The sequence below is a fragment of the Neoarius graeffei genome, chromosome 21 (assembly GCF_027579695.1).
Source record: "Neoarius graeffei isolate fNeoGra1 chromosome 21, fNeoGra1.pri, whole genome shotgun sequence".
In the NCBI taxonomy this organism is placed as follows: Eukaryota; Metazoa; Chordata; class Actinopteri; order Siluriformes; family Ariidae; genus Neoarius; species Neoarius graeffei.
The window spans coordinates 56714949-56736891 of NC_083589.1; the positions used below are offsets into that span (position 1 = coordinate 56714949).

General features: G+C 46.0%; 1 protein-coding gene across 1 annotated transcript in view; it reads right to left on the reverse strand.

Moving 5' to 3' along the window:
* The window catches only part of aldh1l2 (aldehyde dehydrogenase 1 family, member L2), a 68297-nt gene that overhangs the window by 19288 nt on the left and 27066 nt on the right, over positions 1 to 21943 (reverse strand). Inside the window, exons 7-16 of the mRNA XM_060903402.1 lie at positions 15738 to 15872; positions 7101 to 7226; positions 6892 to 6983; positions 6367 to 6514; positions 6111 to 6230; positions 5890 to 6017; positions 4286 to 4436; positions 4134 to 4204; positions 3932 to 4037; positions 3458 to 3545 (exon numbers count right to left, since the gene is read on the reverse strand). Coding sequence (XP_060759385.1) covers positions 3458 to 3545; positions 3932 to 4037; positions 4134 to 4204; positions 4286 to 4436; positions 5890 to 6017; positions 6111 to 6230; positions 6367 to 6514; positions 6892 to 6983; positions 7101 to 7226; positions 15738 to 15872 — 1165 coding nt within the window. The remainder of the gene's footprint in view (positions 1 to 3457; positions 3546 to 3931; positions 4038 to 4133; positions 4205 to 4285; positions 4437 to 5889; positions 6018 to 6110; positions 6231 to 6366; positions 6515 to 6891; positions 6984 to 7100; positions 7227 to 15737; positions 15873 to 21943) is intronic.

Sequence of the window (21943 nt, forward strand, 5' to 3'; positions counted from 1 at the left end):
TGAGATCTCCGATCATGGCAGAAGAGCAGAGCTCCTCTAGTGAAGCTCACAGTGCTTCAGAAGTAAGTGCTGCTTTAAAAAGAGGTACATTTACCGTTAAAAAGTCAAGAGTATTAGTCCTAAGTATTAAAAAGTATTTAAAAAAGTATTAAAAAGTATTAACTAGTATTAAAAAGGACTGTGTATCGCACAGATTGTTCAATTTAAAGCTAGAAATAGACAGTGTATAATCTGAGGAGCTGGTTGTGGTTGCGCAGCACTTCATATGAAAGGAGAATGAAATCGCGGTTGGAATCATAACGCCACAGACTCAGAAGTGGGAGTGCGAGTGCGCAAAGCGAGAGCTGTCAATCAAAGCGAGAGCTGTCAATCAAAGCGAGAGCTGTCAATCATGAGCACATGCAGCGCTCAACTTGGAATGTGTCAGCAGAATGTCAGAGTCTAAACAATAAACTTACAATAAATGAAGGATCGGTCAGTGGAGAGCTCAGCTAAGCTCAGCATGTTTAATTCCCCAAGCCAATGACAAGAACTTTCGTGAGAAATAACGCGAACGTCTGCATCATGCGGGATTTGCGGGCGGGAGCGGCACAAAATATGGCAGGCGTGGGCGGGAGCAGGACTGAAAATCATAATTCTTTGCGGGAGCGGGACTGCACAATGCGGGAGCGGGACTGAAAATTCTGTCCCGTGCAGACCTCTATCATGGAATTGAAGCTGTGTCCAAACATGAAACAGTTTAAAATGAGGTTCAAAGATACTATTTTCAAGAGGTACAGGGATGAGGGAGGTGATGGGTAGCACCAAGTGTTATGAGAACACTTTTCTGTTATTTTTCGTGTCTGTGTGCATGGGTTGTGCATGCGTACTGTATGTGAAGGTGTATGCTTATAATGGATATATTTTATATGGGTATATGTATGTATGTATGCACGTATGTAAATTACATTTAGGTTTTTCTAAATACAAAGTCAGAAATACATTTTATTTATCTATAAGCATCAGGCATGAGCATCTAGACAGGTAACAAGGAAGCTTGTTATTGTTATTCATTATTTAAGGAGAAGGGGTGGGAGTTTATAAGTTATACTTCTTCTCACTCCTTTTCGAATATGCATTACTACAACCCCGATTCCAAAAAAGTTGGGACAAAGTACAAATTGTAAATAAAAACGGAATGCAATGATGTGGAAGTTTCAAAATTCCATATTTTATTCAGAATAGAACATAGATGACATATCAAATGTTTAAACTGAGAAAATGTATCATTTAAAGAGAAAAATTAGGTGATTTTAAATTTCATGACAACAACACATCTCAAAAAAGTTGGGACAAGGCCATGTTTACCACTGTGAGACATCCCCTTTTCTCTTTACAACAGTCTGTAAACGTCTGGGGACTGAGGAGACAAGTTGCTCAAGTTTAGGGATAGGAATGTTAACCCATTCTTGTCTAATGTAGGATTCTAGTTGTTCAACTGTCTTAGGTCTTTTTTGTCGTATCTTCCGTTTTATGATGCGCCAAATGTTTTCTATGGGTGAAAGATCTGGACTGCAGGCTGGCCAGTTCAGTACCCGGACCCTTCTTCTACGCAGCCATGATGCTGTAATTGATGCAGTATGTGGTTTGGCATTGTCATGTTGGAAAATGCAAGGTCTTCCCTGAAAGAGACGTCGTCTGGATGGGAGCATATGTTGCTCTAGAACCTGGATATACCTTTCAGCATTGATGGTGTCTTTCCAGATGTGTAAGCTGCCCATGCCACATGCACTAATGCAACCCCATACCATCAGAGATGCAGGCTTCTGAACTGAGCGCTGATAACAACTCGGGTCGTCCTTCTCCTCTTTAGTCCGAATGACACGGCGTCCCTGATTTCCATAAAGAACTTCAAATTTTGATTCGTCTGACCACAGAACAGTTTTCCACTTTGTCACAGTCCATTTTAAATGAGCCTTGGCCCAGAGAAGACGTCTGCGCTTCTGGATCATGTTTAGATGCGGCTTCTTCTTTGAACCATAGAGTTTTAGCTGGCAACGGCGGATGGCACGGTGAATTGTGTTCACAGATAATGTTCTCTGGAAATATTCCTGAGCCCATTTTGTGATTTCCAATACAGAAGCATGCCTGTATGTGATGCAGTGCCGTCTAAGGGCCCGAAGATCACAGGTACCCAGTATGGTTTTCCGGCCTTGACCCTTACGCACAGAGATTCTTCCAGATTCTCTGAATCTTTTGATGATATTATGCACTGTAGGTGATGATATGTTCAAACTCTTTGCAATTTTACACTGTCGAACTCCTTTCTGATATTGCTCCACTATTTGTCGGCGCAGAATTAGGGGGATTGGTGATCCTCTTCCCATCTTTACTTCTGAGAGCCGCTGCCACTCCAAGATGCTCTTTTTATACCCAGTCATGTTAATGACCTATTGCCAACTGACCTAATGAGTTGCAATTTGGTCCTCCAGCTGTTCCTTTTTTGTACCTTTAACTTTTCCAGCCTCTTATTGCCCCTGTCCCAACTTTTTTGAGATGTGCTGCTATCATGAAATTTCAAATGAGCCAATATTTGGCATGAAATTTCAAAATGTCTCACTTTCGACATTTGATATGTTGTCTATGTTGTACTGTGAATACAATATCAGTTTTTAAGATTTGTAAATTATCACATTCCGTTTTTATTTACAATTTGTACTTTGTCCCAACTTTTTTGGAATCGGGGTTGTATGTATTATGTTTAAATGTTTGTTTTATTTTTCTTTTTATTATTTTGCTTTTCATATTCGAAATAAATACTTCAATCAAAAAAAATCAATCAAAACCATAGAAAACCAAATAACACAAATATTGTGCCTCCCGTATATAAATACACGGCTTCTGGCCTTGCCTTGTTAAAAAATTCTGACTAAACAGATTCCTTCAAACTTTCCAGCCTTTTTATTGTCCAGTTTTCTTGCTATATTTAAAGGTCATACACCATCACGAGAAAGGAAATAATGACTTTAAAACCTTAAACCTTAATTTCCTAAAGGTTTGTGTGTAAAAACATGCACAAATCTGTTACCATTTGCAATTTGATACGGTTCTATAAAAGGCTGTCTTTCAAATGTGCAACTTAGCATGGCTTAAGAATATGAAAGTTGGGGTGTGTACCAAAAAGTGCAAAATAATGAGTGGAATCGCTATTAAAAAAATGGTTACATGATCATAAACAGTGTGATTCCCTCCCACCTGAAAATCACTTTTAGTGCTTATGAGTGCAAATTAATATGAATGAAGGGTAGGTAATAAGCTTGCAAGACTGTATTCATACTTTAACAAAACATTTTCACAATCTTCATACATTTTTAAGTTTAGAAATGAGTGCTTTTAAATTCCATTCCATCACATATACACAGATGCATGTATAAAACAATAAGTAATCCGATAGGTGAAGGAGTGATGGTGCGATTACCTGATCCTGGTATGATATTGATGACGCCTTTAGGAATGCCTGCTTTAACGGCCAGCTCAGCAAACTTCAGCGCTGTCAGAGGAGTCACCTAGATGGATTTGTATAAAGAGTTTTATTTGTATTTACTTTGTCTACGGGCCAGTTTGTGAGAAAGATGACATCAAACCCAAATCCCCGATTTGGTCACCTGCCAGTTCCCACCCACCAGTCGGACCATAAGCGCTATCGACCCTCTTCCTCATATACAAGCTCACAGATGCCCGTGATTGGCTCGCTTCACTGTGACTGACAAGAGAGAGCCAGTATGGCGTCCCTCCCACCCAGAAAGCATGGACACGTCTATTCTTTAGGCTCTCATATCATCAGGATTTAAATATGCCATCTCTGGGTGATACGCCAAAAGTGTTTCTGTTATGCCACATGGGAGCCTCAGTGTTTTAAGAGATTTTTCATGTCTGTCTATATGTGTTTCACCTGTGCAGGTTTTAAGACGAGTGTGTTTCCAGCTGCCAAACAAGCTGCACTTTTCCAGGCCAGCATCATAAGAGGGTAATTCCATGGAATCACAATAGCACACACCCTGGACCAGAATGGTGGAAAAAGTAACCTCACAGTTATGGATCACTACAATACATCATTTTATAGTTTTATTTTAAACACAAATATCTATCCTTACCCCAGAGGTTCCTTCTTAGTGAAGGTCAGGTTGCGGTTGGGTCGGGCCTGGTTGATGGGTATTGTTGTTCCCTGTTGAAGACAGTACAGAATACATGTATGAGATACAAATCATCACGAGCAAGACCAAAGCAGAGATTCTTCTATACGTACATGGATCTTGTCACACCAGCCAGCGAAGTATCTGAAGGTTTGAATGGACATGCCTACATGAGTCTTTAGAGCAAGTGTGTACACAGCACCCGAGTCAATGGCCTCAATAGTGGCCAACTCCTCCTGATGCTCCTCCATGAGATCAGCCAGCCTGCACATACACATCATATACACTTAGTGTGCAAGGATTTGAGCTTGACAAATTAAAAACAATATAAAGTGTTGTATAAAGTGTGTTATTATGGTATGGAGCCGGCACAATCCACCACAACAGCTCCAGTGTGTCTTTGCATAGAGTCAACAAGTCTCTGGAACGGAACCGGAGTGAAGAACACTGTTCTTCCTAAAGATTTTCAATCAACTAGTGTTTTGATGATGGTGGTGAAGAGTGCTGTCTAAGGCCCAATCCCAATTCTAATTTCTACCCCTCCCCCTCCCCCTTCCCCTCCCCCTTCCCCTTGGCCCTTCCCCTTGAAACTGAGCTACAAGGGATAGGGCTTGAAATTCAACCCTTACGTATTGGGATAGCCCTTCAACGATCGCATACGTCATCGTGTACCTCCGTCAGCGTTTACGTTAGCAAAACGCGACCAAATGCGTCATTGGCTGCGACCAGCCGCTACAGTCAGAGCCAGAGATCTCTGCTGGCAGGGTGTGATTTGTTAACTAACACCACTGAATGGGATATCTTTGGCGCTTCGTGCACCACATCCGACAGAATGAGGTGTCAGAACACTCATGTAAACAATAAAAGCGAGAATAACAGAACAAAACGTACGCAGTCAAGCAACCGAAAACAATACTCACTCCCAAAGCTTTTTAGCAGCAGCTTGGATTTCAGAAATCGCTGCTCATTCTCAGCTCGAAAGCGAATCAAGCGGCGTGTTTCCTCTGGATAACAACTTAAAACACGTAAATAATGGAGAAAATACATTGATGACAATCTTTCGCCGCGGGAACCGCCATCTTTCTGAAATCCACATGAAATCTCGCTGAAATCCGCATGGCATTGTGGGAAATCACTCAAACCCCTTCGTTCAGAGTCAGCTCCAGGAAAATCTCCGTTTGGAGGGGTACAGAAGCCCTACCCCTTCCCCTACCCCTCCGCATTAACTGGGATTGGGATACCCCTACCCCTTCACGTGAACGCGCGAAATGGAGGGGAAGGGCCAAGGGGTTGGTCCAAGGGGTGAAATGGGATTCGGCCTAATACACACACAGCTCCGAAAATCTCTCTTTGGTGTTCAACTGGGTTGAAACCTGATCAGTGTGAAAGCCATAGCATATGATTTATATCGTTTTTATTTTCATCAACCGTTCAGTAAGCCTGTGTGCCCTGTGGATGTGGGCGGAGTCATCCTGGAAAGCAACCACGCCCATCAGGAGAGAAGAAGTGTTTCATTCTAGGAAGTCAAGCAGAAGAATGTTGCACTGATTTGCAGTGACGCTTCATTCTAAGGGGACAAATGAAGGCAAACCACGGCAGCAAAATAAATACATAAACACCCCCAAAGCAGAACAGCGCCACTGGTTTTTCTTTTAATTTGTCAGCCATCTGTATGTAAACTAATGAGGACTACTATTTCAGATGAAGCATCCTTTACTTGTAGAGCAGCCTGCCGCGGTCACGAGGGTTCATCTTGCCCCATGGACCCGTCTCAAACGCCTCTTTAGCTGCCGCCACTGCTCTGTCTACATCAGCAACGGAGGAAAATGACACCTTACAGATCACCTAAAGGACAAGATCAAAAAACACAAAGGTTAAAGTTCAGACTCCAGTTGAGAACATGAGGACAGGTTTGTACGACAGGTATATGTGACCTACAGAGCCATCGGTGGGGTTGATAGTGTTGTAAGTCTTCCCATTCTCTGCATCCTCAAACTGCCCATTGATGAAACACTGGTAGGGCATCTTCAGCGTCATGTCATTGACATCTTTTGTTGCCTGGAAATGGCAAATAATACAACATGTAACGTTACACAGAAAGACGGTATTAAAAGTATTCAGATCAGGATGTCATGTCTTGTTTGAGTGTCAGGATAAAAGTTAACAGTGGGCTGTTAGTGTGTTTGACACTTACATAATCGATGACCAGCTCCTCCTCCTGGTCTTCCCCTCTCAGACGCCGTACAAACATCTGGATAAACTCCTGGAAGGAAGTAGCCATGTAGACATCCTCATTTTGCAGCTGTACACCGCCACACTTCTGCTTGACCTCCTCCACCAGTCTAACAAGAAGATGATGATCATACAATAAAAACAAAAATAAGAGTAAATAATAAATCATACAAAGATTAAAATAAAAACTAAAGAAAATGTACAAATAGTCTGCTAAAAAAAACAAGAATATAAATAAAGTTTAAAAGAAAAAAAACCTAAGACATATAATTCATAAAATATAAAATCATAAACTGTCTTAGTGTCTTTAGCTGTTTTTAAAAAATGATACTCATATACTCAATTCATATAAAGTAACAATCAGAAACCAAACAAACCAGCAAAACCAAAGGTTAAACTATTAATATGATGTACTAAAGTTAAACAATATCCAGATCAGATTACAGATTAAAGATTTATTGAGAAAGAATGTGAAAATAGCACACACCTGACCACGTCCATCGACGCAGCCCCAGACTTAAAGAAGTCAGTTGTGTCCTCGATTACTGCCACGTTGCTCAGAATACCCTTCCAGATCACCTATATATTATAAGATTACAATATGATCATCAGATGAAGTGTCCTCGATATTTTTTTTTCTTCTCCTGAACACATAAATGAATTGAAACCCCCCCCCCCCCCCACACACACACGTACCCGTATGTCCTCTGCCATCTTCTTCTCCTCCTCTGTGAGCTCGACACTGCTGGTATCTCCTGATGAGAAGTACTTAGCAGCTGGAATCATCTTTCCATCTTCAAACTGCAAACTTTTCACCTGGAGCTGCACAAATAGCACAAAACAAAAATGACTTCACTGATTAATCAAGAAATAACTGCTAATTCGGTCTTAGTTACAAGCGCCTAACTATAGCTTTGTAACAATAATGTAAAAAATATTTGAAATGGAAAAAAAATACTTGGGTAGAAAATAGAACTACTTATTAAAATAAGGGACATTCCACCGAATGGGTGCCATTTGCTTGTTGTACCACTCCCAAATTAAACCTAATTTGTTATATCTTTTCAACACTGATTATAATAACACACATATTTAACTATTCAAAATGTTAAAAGGCTACATTATTTATTTTTTACAAGGTTTGGAAGTCAAAGATGGCTGCATTTTTCAGTCCTGTTACCAAAACTCAAAGTAACAGGACTGAGTTTTTAGCCTAGGATTAGCTAATACATGGAATTAAGCCACATGGCGTCATCGCTAATAGCATGACCACACTTGGCACATTCTAGTGATTTACCAAAAATCTGTATTTTTAAACATATTTAAACAAATATCATCTAAGAAATAATTTAAGTAACAGGACAGTATGTTGACATTGACCTTATCAGTCAAAGTTAAAAAATCATCAAATATACAGAAAAGTAAATGAGAGAAGTAACTTTTGGTCTTCCCATGGCCTTCAGAAGACACAACTGATGTAACTTCCTGTTGAGCATGTGATTTATGGAACGTTCCAAATTTGTCAGATGGGGTAATATGTTTGGGTAATAGGACTGAGTGAAAACCCAGGGACACGACTAAAATGTGTATTTTAACTAAGATGTTGTGAATTTCTTATGAAAAAAATATATTTAAACCATGGATAGGATATGGAGTCACACAACAGTGCAAAAGAAATACTGTTTCTGAAGGATTTTAATAATAATATTTCATAATTAAGTATAGAGTGCGGGGACAGGTAACACATGCTATTTTTCAGTGTTTTAGGTAGTTTTTATTAATCCTTTAATTATATATCTTAAATTTGAAATCAGATCAATGTGCAGGACATTCTGTGTAATAAGGAAATGTATTTTAAAGTACATTTTTATGTGCATTTATACATTATTTTCTAGGGACAGAAATGGCACCGATTTGGTGGAATGGCTCACAAATACTCTGGTAAAAGTACAGCTTCAAATGCTTCACTTGAGTTAATGCAGTAAAATATAAACTTAAGCATATTAAACTTAAAGGGTAAGAAAAATTCACAAAAGAAAAAGAGTTCAGCATCAAATCGCACACTTTCGTGATAAATTAGTGTCTCTCAGCTAAGACTAACAAACAATAGCTTTATTCCTCATTTCTCAAACAGCAATTAGCTGGAATGATAAAAATAATAACTCTGATGATGCAAACCAGCTGAATGCTAATAGCTAGCAGTCACAATACAAGCTGTTGTGATGAATACAAAGTATACAAAGTATACACAGCAGCATTACAGTGATTACTGTGAACAGAATTAGGTCTCATTCTCACGGTCACATTTATTAACGTTAAGCTTTTTTTTCCCCCAGGAATTGACTCCTTGAAGCTGTCCGACACTATAAAGTCACATTATGATTTACACCAGTCAGTCATAACATTCTGACCACTGACAGGTGACGTGAATAACATTGATTATTCTATCCACATTCACTGGATATGAGCAATCGCACGCTCTGATTGGCTACTCTACTACTAAGCTATCGGGTCATATCCCGTGAGTAGAGAAAAACATGGCGGAGCATGTTGCTGAACCAACCGAGGACGAAATAAAAACTCTACTCTTAAACAAAACCCCAAAAATAAAAAAAGCAACAAAATATGGAAATAAAAGCATTTGATGGTAAGAACATATCTTATTTTTCAATAATTATTATTGTAGCATTTTTCACAAATTGCTACCATCATTTCACCGGGTTGTTTACATTCGAAGCGGAAATGACAAAATTTTGTTGGATGTTTTGTATAAAGATTTTATTTAAAAATGCTCAGTTTCTCAAAATCTAGTGAATGTGGATAGAATAAAACAGTTATTCCACTCAATCTCGTCGTACATGGCTTATAGCCAACTCGGTGCTACGCGCCTCGTCGGCTATCAGCTCATGTACGACTCGATTTCGTGAAATGACTGTTAAATAACTCATTACAATGGCACCTGTCAAGGGGTGGGATATATTAGGCAGCAAGAGAACGGTCAGTTCTTGAAGCTGATGTGTTAGAAGCAGGAATCAGAGTGATCTGATGGCTAGATAACTGGGTCTGTAGCACAAACTGCTGAAAAAGTGAATGCTGGCTAAAACAGAAAGGTACCAGCATTAACCTGTTAGGACTCGGGACTGTCTTGGCCTCTAGAGGCTGCTGTTATTTCTTTATCTTGTCATGTTTGTTTTGGACTCTAGAGGCCGCCACTGTTTTCTGTGTTTTGTGTTTGTTTTGACAGCCTTTGTTTTCATGTGCTTTTGCCTCACCTGTTCCTCATTTCCTGCCCCGCCTAGTTTCTAATTACCCTGTGTATATATACTTCCTCAGTTTGGTCCCTAGTCACGGAGTCTTTGTGCTGTTACGTTATCACCTGAGATCTCTGTTCCGTGTTCCTTGCCTTTGTGGTCTTTTGTACTTTGTTTGCTTGTGGACATTTTGGACTTTGTGTTTACCATTTTGGGATCTTCTGAGCGTTTGGTTTTTTGCCTTTTCTTACCGTTGGCTTTTTGTTTTGACTTTGAACTTTTGGATTTTTAATTTTTTTTTTATTTTTTTCTCATATCTTCTGAGCGTTGGATTATTACTTTTTGTTTTTTGCCTTGGATTTTTCAGCTTTGTAAATAAACTGTTTTTTCTACTCTACTTTCGCCTCACTCCTCTGCACTTGAGTCATTCCCCTGGTGGCCTAGTGGGGGTTTGCTGGATTACTGCACCAGCGACCCGGGTTCGATTCCCAGCAAAACCCTAACAGAAAGACTCCGTCATGACCGACTCAGCAGAGTCTTCTTCAACTGTCTACCTGGCTAACCTTCAGGGAATGATGGCCGCGTTAACACGCCTCGGATCTACCATGGACACTCAGGGATGGACTCTTGCAAGCCAACGTGAGACCCTTGCTCGCCACAAGGTACTGCTTCAGTAAATTGGGAAAGCCCTGGCACAGCTGACTCCTCTGCCCCCATCTCCTCCTCCTGATTCTGCTCCTGCTCCACCATCCGCTCCAGTGCCTCCTGCCACGCTGCCTCCTTCACCTCGCGAACCCAGCCTTCCTGCACCACAGAGGTATGACGGCAAGCACAGTGAGTGCCGGGAGTTCCTTACCCAGTGCCAACTCACCTTTGAGCTCCAGCCTATCACCTACACTACGGATCGCCGCAAGATTGCCTTTGTGATAACCTTGTTAGCTGGTAAGGCACGAGCTTGGGCAACGGCCATCTGGCAGAGACAGGGACCTGAGTGCTCTGATTTCATGCTGTTTAGGGAGGAGATGCTTCATGTCTTCGATCAGGCGGACATCAGTAAAGACGCAGCCAGAAAGCTCATGTCCATCCGGCAAGGAGGAAGCGTCGCAGACTACGCCATCTCGTTCCGGACGCTCGCAGCAGTCAGCGGATGGAACGAGGCTGCCCTGGTTTCAGCCTTCCACCATGGTTTGTCTGACCCCATCAAAGATGGCCTGGCCTCTATCGGATGCCCAAGTGACCTCGAAACTCTGATTTCACATGCCATTCGTCTTGACAACAGGATTAGAGAACGCCACCAAGTCCTGAGCCTCCCCGGCCTCAACATGGAGCCCATCTACCTCCTCCAGTGACTGTCCAGAGCCCATGCAAGTGGGCCATACTCGCCTCTCCGCATCTGAGAGGGAGCACAGAAGGAGGGACAAGTGCTGCATCTACTGTGGCAAACCCGGCCATTTCTGAGCATCATGTCCCGAGCTCTCGGGAAAAGGACCGCCCCGTCCAGCCGAGGGAGGGTTGTGACGGGGCCTACCCTCTCTCCCGAACTCCCTGGCCAAGGAGTCTACATCCCGGTCTCCATCTCCTGGGGTGAGTCCGTCCACTCTTGTCAGGCCTTGTTAGACTCCGGGGCGGCAGGAAACTTTATGGATATCCACTTCGCCCAAAGAATCAATGTCCCTACTGCTCTTGAAGTCCCGCTGTCTGTGTCTGCCCTCGATGGCCAAGCTTTAGGTGACGGAAGAGTCACCCAAGTTACTTCTCCAGTCTTTCTCCAGGCTCAAGGTCACAAAGAAGAAATTTCCCTGCACCTTATTCATTCGCCAGAGTTCCCAGTTATTCTAGGCCTTCCTTGGCTTACCCGCCACAACCCACGCATAGACTGGGTAACAAGCCAGGTTGTGGAATGGGGTCCTGCATGCCATGCCTCTTGTCTGCTCTCTAGCTCTCCTGTGTCTCTTGCTGAGCCTCCTGATCTCACCGAGTTATCTCAAGTTCCCACAGAGTACTGGGATTTGAAAGAAGTGTTCAGCGAGAGTAGGGCCACCGTTCTTCCTCCGCACCGTGCCATCGATTTGCTCCCTGGGACTACCCCTCCTCGGGGCAGACTGTTTTCCCTCTCTCAGCCAGAACGCAAGGCCATGGAGGAATACATTAAGGACGCCCTGGTCTCTGGGTTCATTCGACCCTCCACCTCACCTGCTGGCGCCGGCTTCTTCTTTGTCGGTAAAAAGGATGGAGGGCTCCGACCGTGTATTGACTACAGGGGCCTTAACAAAATCACGGTGCGCAACCGCTATTCCCTTCTGCTGATGTCCACAGTGCTCGACCTGCTCCAAGGCGCCACTGTCTTCACCAAGTTGGACTTACGGAACGCATACCACCTCATCCGTATCCGACAGGGAGACGAGTGGAAGACTGCCTTTAACACCCCATCAGGGCACTATGAGTATCGAGTTATGCCCTTCGGACTCACCAACGCACCAGCAGTTTTTCAGGCCCTAATCAACGACGTCTTGAGGGACATGATTAACCAGTACATTTTCGTCTATCTCGACGACATCTTGATATTTTCCAAGACCTTACAGGAGCACTGCCACCATGTCCGCCAAGTCCTCCAGAGACTTCTACAGAACAGTCTGTTTGCTAAAGCCCAGAAATGCGAGTTTCATGTCCAAAGGTCTCCTTCCTGGGTTTTATTGTATGGACGGGACAACTCCAAATGGACCCAGCCAAGACCCTGGCCGTTCGGGACTGGCCTACTCCCAAGTCCGTTAGAGAAGTTCAGCGGTTCTTAGGATTCGTTAACTTCTACCGCAAGTTCGTCAGGAACTTCAGTTCCGTAGCAACACCCATATCGGATCTCACCAAAAAGACTGTCTTATGTCTGGTCTCCTCGGGCGGAAAAGGCGTTCAAGGACCTCAAGCACCGCTTTTGCATGGCACCCATTCTGGTCCTCCCGGACACTTCCCAACCGTTCATTGTGGAGGTGGACGCCTCGGACAGTGGTGTCGGCGTGGTGCTCTCTCAATGCTCGGAAGGAAAGTTGCACCCCTGCGCTTACTTCTCCCACCGCCTGAGCCCTGCGGAGTCCCGGTATGATGTGGGGGATCGAGAACTGCTAGCGGTTAAACTGGCCCTTTGGGAGTGGAGGCACTGGCTGGAGGGAGTGCAACATCCATTCCTGGTTTGGACGGACCACAAGAACCTGGAGTACCTCCAGCAAGCCAAGAGACTGAACCCACGACAGGCTAAGGGGGCCTTGTTTTTCAGTCGATTCAATTTCACCCTATCGTACTGCCCTGGCTCTAAGAACACCAAACCGGATGCGCTCTCCAGGCTATTCTCGCCCAACAACAGGGAGAGTGAAGTTGGGCCTATTATCCCGGTGTCCCGGATTGTGGCCCCTGTCCGCTGGGGTGTTGAGGAGGCCGTCCAACAAGCTCAACGCCAGGACCCCGGTCCTGGGACGGGGCCACCGGGCCTCCTGTACGTCCCTCGTCAAGCCCGGGCCAAGGTTCTCCAGTGGGGTCATTCGTCCCCTCTCACCACCCACCCGGGAGCTCGGAGGACCCTGGACTTCTTGAAAAGATGCTTCTGGTGGCCAAGCATGGAGAAGGAAGTGAGGTCATTCGTCCTGTCCTGTGAGGTTTGCACCAGAAGCAAGAACCCACGACAGCATCCCCAGGGCCTCCTGTATCCCCTGCCCATTTCCCAGCATCCCTGGTCCCATGTGGCAGTCGACTTCATCACGGGTCTTCCTGACTCACAAGGTAACACTGTCATATTGGTCATTGTCAACAGATTCTCGAAGGCCTGCCGCTTCATACCACTGTGCAAACTCCCTTCTGCTCTTGAAACAGCCAAACTTATTTTTTCTCATGTCTTCCGAGTCTTTGGTCTTCCACAGGACATCGTCTCAGACCGGGGGCCACAGTTCTCCTCCCGAGTGTGGCACGGGTTCTGCAAGCTCATCGGGACCACCGCCAGCCTCTCCTCTGGGTTCCACCCCCAGTCCAATGGCCAGACGGAGAGGCTCAACCAGGACCTGGAAACCACCCTGCGAGGCCTGGTGATGGATAACCCAACATCATGGAGCACCTGGCTGCCCACAACACCCTGCAGTCATCGGCCACCAGGTTGTCGCCATTCCAGTGCCAATTTGGGTTCCAGCCACCTCTGTTTCCGGACCAGGAGGAGGACGCTGGGGTGCCCTCGGTCAACCAGTATGTGAGACGGTGTCGCAAGACCTGGAACAAGGTCAGGAGGACCCTCATCCAGACTTCCAGGTCCAACCAGACTCAGGCCAACCACCATAGAAGGCCTGCCCACGTTTTGCGCCCTGGGCAGCGGGTTTGGCTGTCCGCCAAGGACCTTCTGCTGTGGGTGGAGAACCGCAAGCTTGCTCCTCGCTACATTGGCCCCTTCAAGGTTGTGCGCAGGGTGAACCCTGTCGCCTACCGGCTCCAGTTGCCCTGGACTCTAAGGATCAACCCCACGTTCCATGTTTCCCTGTTGCGGCCCATACTGTTGTCCACGTATGCCCCTGCCCCTAGGAATCCCCCGCCTCCCCGCATCTTCCAGGGTCAGACTGTGTTCACCGTGCGCCGCCTGCTTGACTCCTGCCGGGTCCGCGGTGGGCTCCAATATCTAGTGGACTGGGAGGGCTATGGCCCTGAGGAGCGCTGTTGGGTCCCCGCTCGGGACGTATTAGACAAAGAACTTTGTCGGGACTTCCATTCGGCCCATCCGGATCGCCCTGGGAACGTCAGGAGACACTCCTTGGGGGGGGTCCTGTTAGGACTGGGGACTGTCTTGGCCTCTAGAGGCCGCTGTTATTTCTTTATCTTGTCATGTTTGTTTTGACCTCTAGAGGCCGCCACTGTTTTCTGTGTTTTGTTTTGACAGCCTTTGTTTTCATGTGCTTTTGCCTCACCTGTTCCTCATTTCCTGCCCCGCCTAGTTTCTAATTACCCTGTGTATATATACTTCCTCAGTTTGGTCCCTAGTCACGGAGTCTTTGTGCTGTTATCACCTGAGATCTCTGTTCCGTGTTCCTTGCCTTTGTCTTTGTGGTCTTTTGTACTTTGTTTTCTTGTGGACATTTTGGACTTTGTGTTTACCATTTTGCGATCTTCTGAGCGTTTGGTTTTTTGCCTTTTCTTTTCTTACCTTTGGCTTTTTGTTTTGACTTTGAACTTTTGGATTTTTTTTTTATTTTTATAAATTTTTTTTTTCTCGTATATCTTCTGAGCGTTGGATTATTACTTTTGTTTTTTGCCTTGGATTTTTCAGCTTTGTAAATAAACTGTTTTTTTTCTACTCTACTTTCGCCTCACTCCTCTGCACTTGAGTCATTCCCCTGGTGGCCTAGTGGGGGTTTGCTGGATTACTACACCAGCGACCCGGGTTCGATTCCTAGCAAAACCCTAACATAACCTTTTCAGAAATTTGTGCTACAGTAGCTGTTCTGTGGGATTGGACCATATGGGCTAGCCTTCAACATCCATGACCCTGTCGCCAGTTCACCGGTTGTCCTTCGGATCCTTGGACCACTTTTGGTAGGTACTAACCACCGCATACCAAGAACACCCCACAAGATGTGCCATTTTGGAGATGCTCAGACTCAGTCATGTAGGGATCACAATTTGGCCCTTGTCAAAGTCGCTCCTTACGCTTGCCCATTTTTCCTGCTTCCAACACATCAACTTCAAGTACTGACTGTTCTCTTGCTGCCTAATATATCCCACTCCTTGACAGGTGCCATTGTAATGAGATAATCAATGTTATTCACTTCACCTGTCAGTGGCCATAATGTTATGGCTAATCAGTGTATCTCCTAACAGTTCTCTGGAATTATATCCTATGTGTGAGAAACACTAAAAACCTAGAAACACGTTCAAACATTACAAACCACACCTTTAATATATCAAGGTTGGAGCATAAATGTTCTGTGGAACCTGCAACAAGTATCATGATGTTTCAGAGCAGGGTTTTAACGAGTTTAGAAGCTGAAGGAATTATTTCTGCTACTGTTTCTATGTGTGTGTGTGTGTGAGAGAGAGAGGGAGAGAGCGCGAGTGTTACCGATTTCCCATCAGAGCCGAAGAGCACAAGGCCTGAGCTGGTGATGAGTCCGGGCTGAGAGGCATTCTCTACATCCAGGGACTGACCTGAAGGAACTGGACCACTCAGCATCGATGATCCGTACAGCGTCACTGGCTACACAACACACACACACCATATATTATATATCAGGGCTCTACAGTGCGCACGTTTCACTCGCATTTGCGAGCGAATTTTTCGGCATGCGAACGACGAAAAAAAAAAACGCGCATTCGTGCGAGGGCTTCTTGCGGCCGACAATTTAGGAAAGCACTGAGCACAGACGCAACGAGTTTAACATTCTAAAATGTATCAAATGTTAAACTGCAAAATATGTAAATCCAGCACTGGATAGCCTACCTAATATAGTGTAACGAGTAACGGCCTGTATTGTTGCAAGTGTGTGTGTTCAGTGTTGTGTACGTGTGTGTGTGTGTGTGTGTGTGTTCTGCCTGCGCCTTGCTCTCTGTCTGTAGTTGCATGCATTGCCTCTGTCTTGCACCTGCGGTGGTTCCCATGGCAGCCGGGGGGGGTGAAAAAGTTAATTTTTTTTTTGCCATTCTGCCACATCTTTCTGTGATTGCCCCTCTTTCCCATGGTTGTATGTTGTGGGTGTGGCATTAGGTGGGAAAAGTGCTTTTTAGGGATTCATCAGATCATTCAACTGAGAGATAACTGAGAGCTGGTTCGGACCGAGCTGAGAAATATATTCGCTATGCAGAGAATAATGGCGTTTTTTAAAAGCAAGGATGGTGGAAACAAGAATAAAAGAACGGACGAGGAAGAAAGTGTAGTGAAGAAAGCTAGAACGACGGGAGAAGGTGCGGGAAAATTATATAATGAGATGGAAAGCACATACCCCAGTGCAAACATTTAGATGGGAACATACAACACAGCAGAAAAACAAATAATATACAGTATATACAAATGGTGCATGTCACAACACAGCAGAAAAACAAAGAATATATATACAACTGGGCGTGTTGAGGTGCAGATGTTAATTGCACATTAGTTATAGAAACTCAGTTCAGCTACAAAACTCAGGATATTGCACTGTATTTGGTATTGCATTGTATTGGGTATGGATGTAAAAGTGTAGAAATATAAATATAAAATATACAAAAGCTATAAAAACTAAAAAGTTGCTCTGTGAGGTTGCACTGTAATAAGTATTGCACTGTATCAGGTAAGTGTAAGAATATTGTCCTTTTAGGTCCTTGTTGGTGCATTGTTGCACCTGCCAGAAGTGGCATCAGTCAGTGCATGTAATTAGCCTTTTTCACATTACGTCACTTGCAGAAGAACCTCACATCCGTTTTCAGCCTTTTGAATGGAAGAAGAGGCGGCATGCTAATCTGCTGGCTAACAAGTAGCAACCATAGAAAGTCAGTAAACTTCCTTTCTAAAACAAGGCAGATAGGTGACTGGAATGGTCACTAACAATACGTAATGATAAACAACAATGCGCAATATTATTATCAATCTTATCTGTGAATGACAGTTTTGTTAACATATGTTGCCGCCGTATACCTCTTCTTCCATTCAAAAGGCTGAAAACGGATACGAGTTCCCCTGCAAGTGACGTAATGTGAGAAAGGCTAATTGTTCAAGGTGGTTATGGCCTGTGGGAAAAACTGTTTTTGAGTCTGTTGGTCCTTGCTTTGATGCACCTGTAACGCCTGCCTGAGGGCAGCAAGTCAAAGAACTCAGAGCCAGGGTGGGAGCTGTCCTTGATGTTGTTAGCTCTGCTGAGCTCTGCTCTCTGTTTAGCTACTGTTTGTTCATTCATTCAGTTGTTCGTTATTCATTTGTTTGTTCACTCATTCATTCGTTCATTCATTCATTCTCAATTGAATTTTGCGTTTTATGTGTTGGTGTGTCTGTTTGCGCTGCAATAAACCTTTAAAATGAAAACCTGCTTGTGCCCCCATTTTTTTCCCTGTGCTCCTAAAATTTTTAACTTAGGAGCATGTGTGCTCCTGAAAAAAGAAGTTAGTGTAGAGCCCTGATATATATATATATATATATCTCAGCTGGATAGTACAGTGGTAATGCTCACTGACTACGATGTGGGAGATCGGGGTTCGAATCCCGGTCGGGGCAAAACATCATCCAGTAAGGGTCCTTAGGCAAGACCTCTCATGATATCAGCCTACCTCAATGAGTGAAGACATAACTGATAGAGTCATACCGGCGCAGATGCCCGGGTCAACAAGGTCTGCGTCAGTTCTCATCAGGGCAAACTGATGAGAAATTGGCTACTAACAAAGAAGCAACTATTAGCCCAGTGTTCCAACATCCGTAATCGAAATCTATTATCACAACTAGATGAAATACAACAGGAAGCCAGGAAGACAGGTCAGCGGGGAGATGTCGTCATCATCCCCACAACCAGAGATTGGGTACCAGGCGCTAACAAGAGCTCTTGTGTTGAGGCTAACAGCTGACCTCAGTGGCAGGCAAACAACAATCGGTCAGACCCACCAAGAGCTGAGGTGGAAAAATACTGGAAAGACATATGGGAAAGAAAGGGATCACACAACACGGATGCCCAATGAACCTAAGAGCTGACCACAGCAACCTCCAGTTGAACAAGAACCAGTAACCATCTCAATGGCAGATGTCCAAGAAAGAGTGTCAAAGATGAAGAGCTGGACAGCACCAGGCCCCGATATGACCATACGTACTGGTTGAAGAAGCTAACTGCACTCCATGAATGCCTAGCAACACTCACTACGTTTACATGCACATAGAGAGAATCGAATTTCTGCCGTTGCTCGACTGAAATCGAAGTTCAAAATGCCATGTATACACCTTAATTTGGCTGAAATTGAACCGAACTTGATTTCTCGGAATCGAGCTACACGACCTAGTTTATGCGATTTCTGCCGAGCTACTTTGTGCATGTATACCTGTGGCAGTTCGTAGGAGGGGGAGGAGCACAGAAAGACGGCAGGCCAGAATAAAGTTCCATAATGCTCTTTTATTTGTTCTTTTCAGACACAAATCTCTCCAGTCACACCACACACACCAGTTGACTGGTTCCAGAGAGAGCTGCCTTCCTCTGCTCTCTCTCTTTATATAGGGCGCGGTCACTGGGAAGACACACAAACACAGGTTAATTGACATCAGGTGTAGTGATTTTGCCACTTACCTTCCCTGACTCCGCCCTCCTGTCACAGACTGATGCTTGGCCACGCCCCCGCTGCCACATACCCCCACCGCCCGACTCAGGCCGGGCGGCCGTCCGGCCTGCAGCCGACTCTCCCCTGCCCTTGACGGGAGAGAAAGTCTGCCACAACCATCTGCGCCCCCGGCCTGTGGATCACCTTGAAATTAAAGGGTTGGAGTGCCAGATACCAACGGGTGATCCGCGCGTTGGCATCCTTCATGCGGTGGAGCCACTGGAGGGGCGCGTGGTCCGAACAGAGGGTGAAAGGGCGTCCCAGCAGGTAGTAGCGGAGGGCAAGGACCGCCCACTTGATCGTGAGGCACTCCTTCTCTATCGTGCTGTAGCGCCCCTCGCGTACCGACAGCTTTCTGCTGATGTACAGCACGGGACAATCCTCCCCCTCCACCTCCTGGGACAACATGGCCCCCAGCCCTCTGTCCGACGCATCCGTCTGTAACATAAAAGGGAGAGAAAAGTCAGAGGAGTGTAATAGTGGCCCCCCACACAGTGTAGCCTTTACCTCAGAGAAAGCCCGCTGGCATTGCTCCGTCCACTGGACCGGATCTGGTGCCCCCTTTTTAGTGAGATCAGTCAGCGGGCTGGTGACGTCCAAATAGTTAGGTATAAACCTACGATAGTAGCCAGCCAGCCCCAGGAACTGTCTCACCCCCTTTTTGGTCTTGGGCCTCGGGCAGGCCGCAATTGCTGCTGTCTTGTTAATTTGGGAACGCACCTGCCCGTTGCCCAAGTGGAAGCCCAGATACCGTACTTCCACCCGCCCAATCGCACACTTCTTTGGGTTGGCTGTGAGACCCGCTCGCCTCAGCGACTTAAGGACGGCCCTCAGGTGTTGTAAGTGCCGCTGCCAGTCATTACTATAAATAATGATATCGTCGAGGTATGCGGCCGCATAGGTGGCGTGGGGGCGGAGGACCCTGTCCATCAGCCGCTGAAACGTAGCGGGCGCCCCAAACAGCCCAAAAGGAAGTGTGGCAAACTGGTGTAAGCCGAACGGTGTGGAAAAGGCCGTTTTTTCTCGGGATAATGGAGTCAAGGGGATCTGCCAATAACCCTTTGTCAAATCCAGTGTCGAGTAAAAGCGAGCCGTGCCTAGCCGATCGAGCAACTCATCAATACGAGGCATTGGGTACGCGTCGAATTTAGACACCGCGTTGACTTTTCGGTAGTCCACACAGAACCGGACCAACCCGTCGGCCTTGGGAACCAAGACCACCGGGCTGCTCCAGTCACTGTGGGACTCCTCGACGATGCCCATCTCGAGCATGGCCTCGAGTTCTTCCCGAACCACTTTTTTCTTGTGTTCGGGCAGCCTGTAAGGGCGGCTACGCACTACCACCCCCGGGGCGTCTCAATGTGGTGCTCTATGAGGTCGGTGCGGCAGGGCAGGGGCGAGAACACGTCCGAAAACTCGGTCTGCAACTGGGCGACCTCCGCGAGTTGGGTCGGGGAGAGGTGGTCTCCATAGGGGACCGGAGAGGTATGCGATGCCAATGTGCCCTTTTGAACCTCCGGCCCCAGCTCCGCCTTCTCCGGAACCACCGACACCAACGCTACGGGGACCTCCTCGTTCCAGAGTTTGAGTAGATTGAGGTGGTAAATCTGTAGCGCCCCACCCCTGTCCGTTCGCCTCACCTCATAGTCGACGTCCCCAACTCGCCGTGTGACCTCAAAGGGTCCTTGCCACCTGGCGATCAATTTGGAGCTCGATGTGGGCAACAGTACGAGTACTTTATCTCCCGGTGCGAACTCCCTAAGGCGCGTACCCCTGTCGTACAGGCGGGTTTGCCGTTCTTGGGCCTGCCGCAAATTCTCTTGGGTTAGGTGTGTGAGCGTGTGGAGTTTTGCATGCAGGTCAATAACGTATTGAATTTCATTTTTACTGGGTGAAGGTCCCTCCTCCCAATTTTCTCGCAGCACGTCTAAAATGCCGCGCGGCTTACGCCCATATAACAATTCAAACGGGGAGAACCCCGTGGAGGCTTGGGGGACCTCTCGCACTGCAAATAACAAGGGTTCAAGCCATTTATCCCAGTTACGTGCGTCCTCACTTACGAATTTTTTAATTATATTCTTCAGGGTGCGATTGAACCGTTCAACTAAACCGTCCGTTTGTGGGTGATACACGCTGGTGCGCATCGGCTTAATACCTAATAGCCTATACAGTTCGCTCAGTGTTCGTGACAAACGAGGTGCCTTGGTCAGTCAGAATCTCTTTCGGGATTCCAACTCGGGAGATGATGCGGAAGAGTGCCTCCGCAATACTGCGTGCTGAGATATTGCGAAGAGGCACCGCTTCTGGGTATCGCGTTGCATAGTCCACCAGAACTAATATAAAGCGGTACCCTCGTGTTGACCGATCTAATGGCCCGACGAGATCCATCCCAATCCTTTCGAACGGGGTCTCGATTAATGGTAGGGGGCGCAAAGGCGCTTTTGGAATGGCCGCTGGATTTACTAACTGGCATTCGCGGCACGCTGTACACCACCTACGGACATCGCCGCGAATCCCCGGCCAATAGAATCGGGCCATTATTCGGGCTAGTGTCTTATCCTGCCCTAAGTGTCCAGCCATGGGATTAAAGTGAGCCGCCTGGAATACCAATTCCCGGCGGCTTTTTGGAATCAAAAGCTGGGTGATTTGCTCTTTCGTCTGAGTGTCCTGCGTCACTCGGTATAATCTATCTTTCATAATAGAAAAATAGGGGAAGGACGGGGTGGCGTTCGGCGGGAGCGTTTGACCATCGATTACTCTCACTTGGTCAAACGCATGCCGCAGAGTCTCGTCTCGCGACTGCTCTAACGGGAAATCCGCAAGGGATTCCCCGAGAGAGGGAGGAGGAGCCTGTGGCTCCTCACTCTGACGCGAAGATGACGTGGACGGCTCTGCGACAGCTGCCCCCGCCAAAGCGACACCGGGGCCTCCCCCTGCTGACCTATGGCAGGACCCACTCTTCACTAGATGACTCATCAACTCCCCGAATCCCGGCCAATCAGT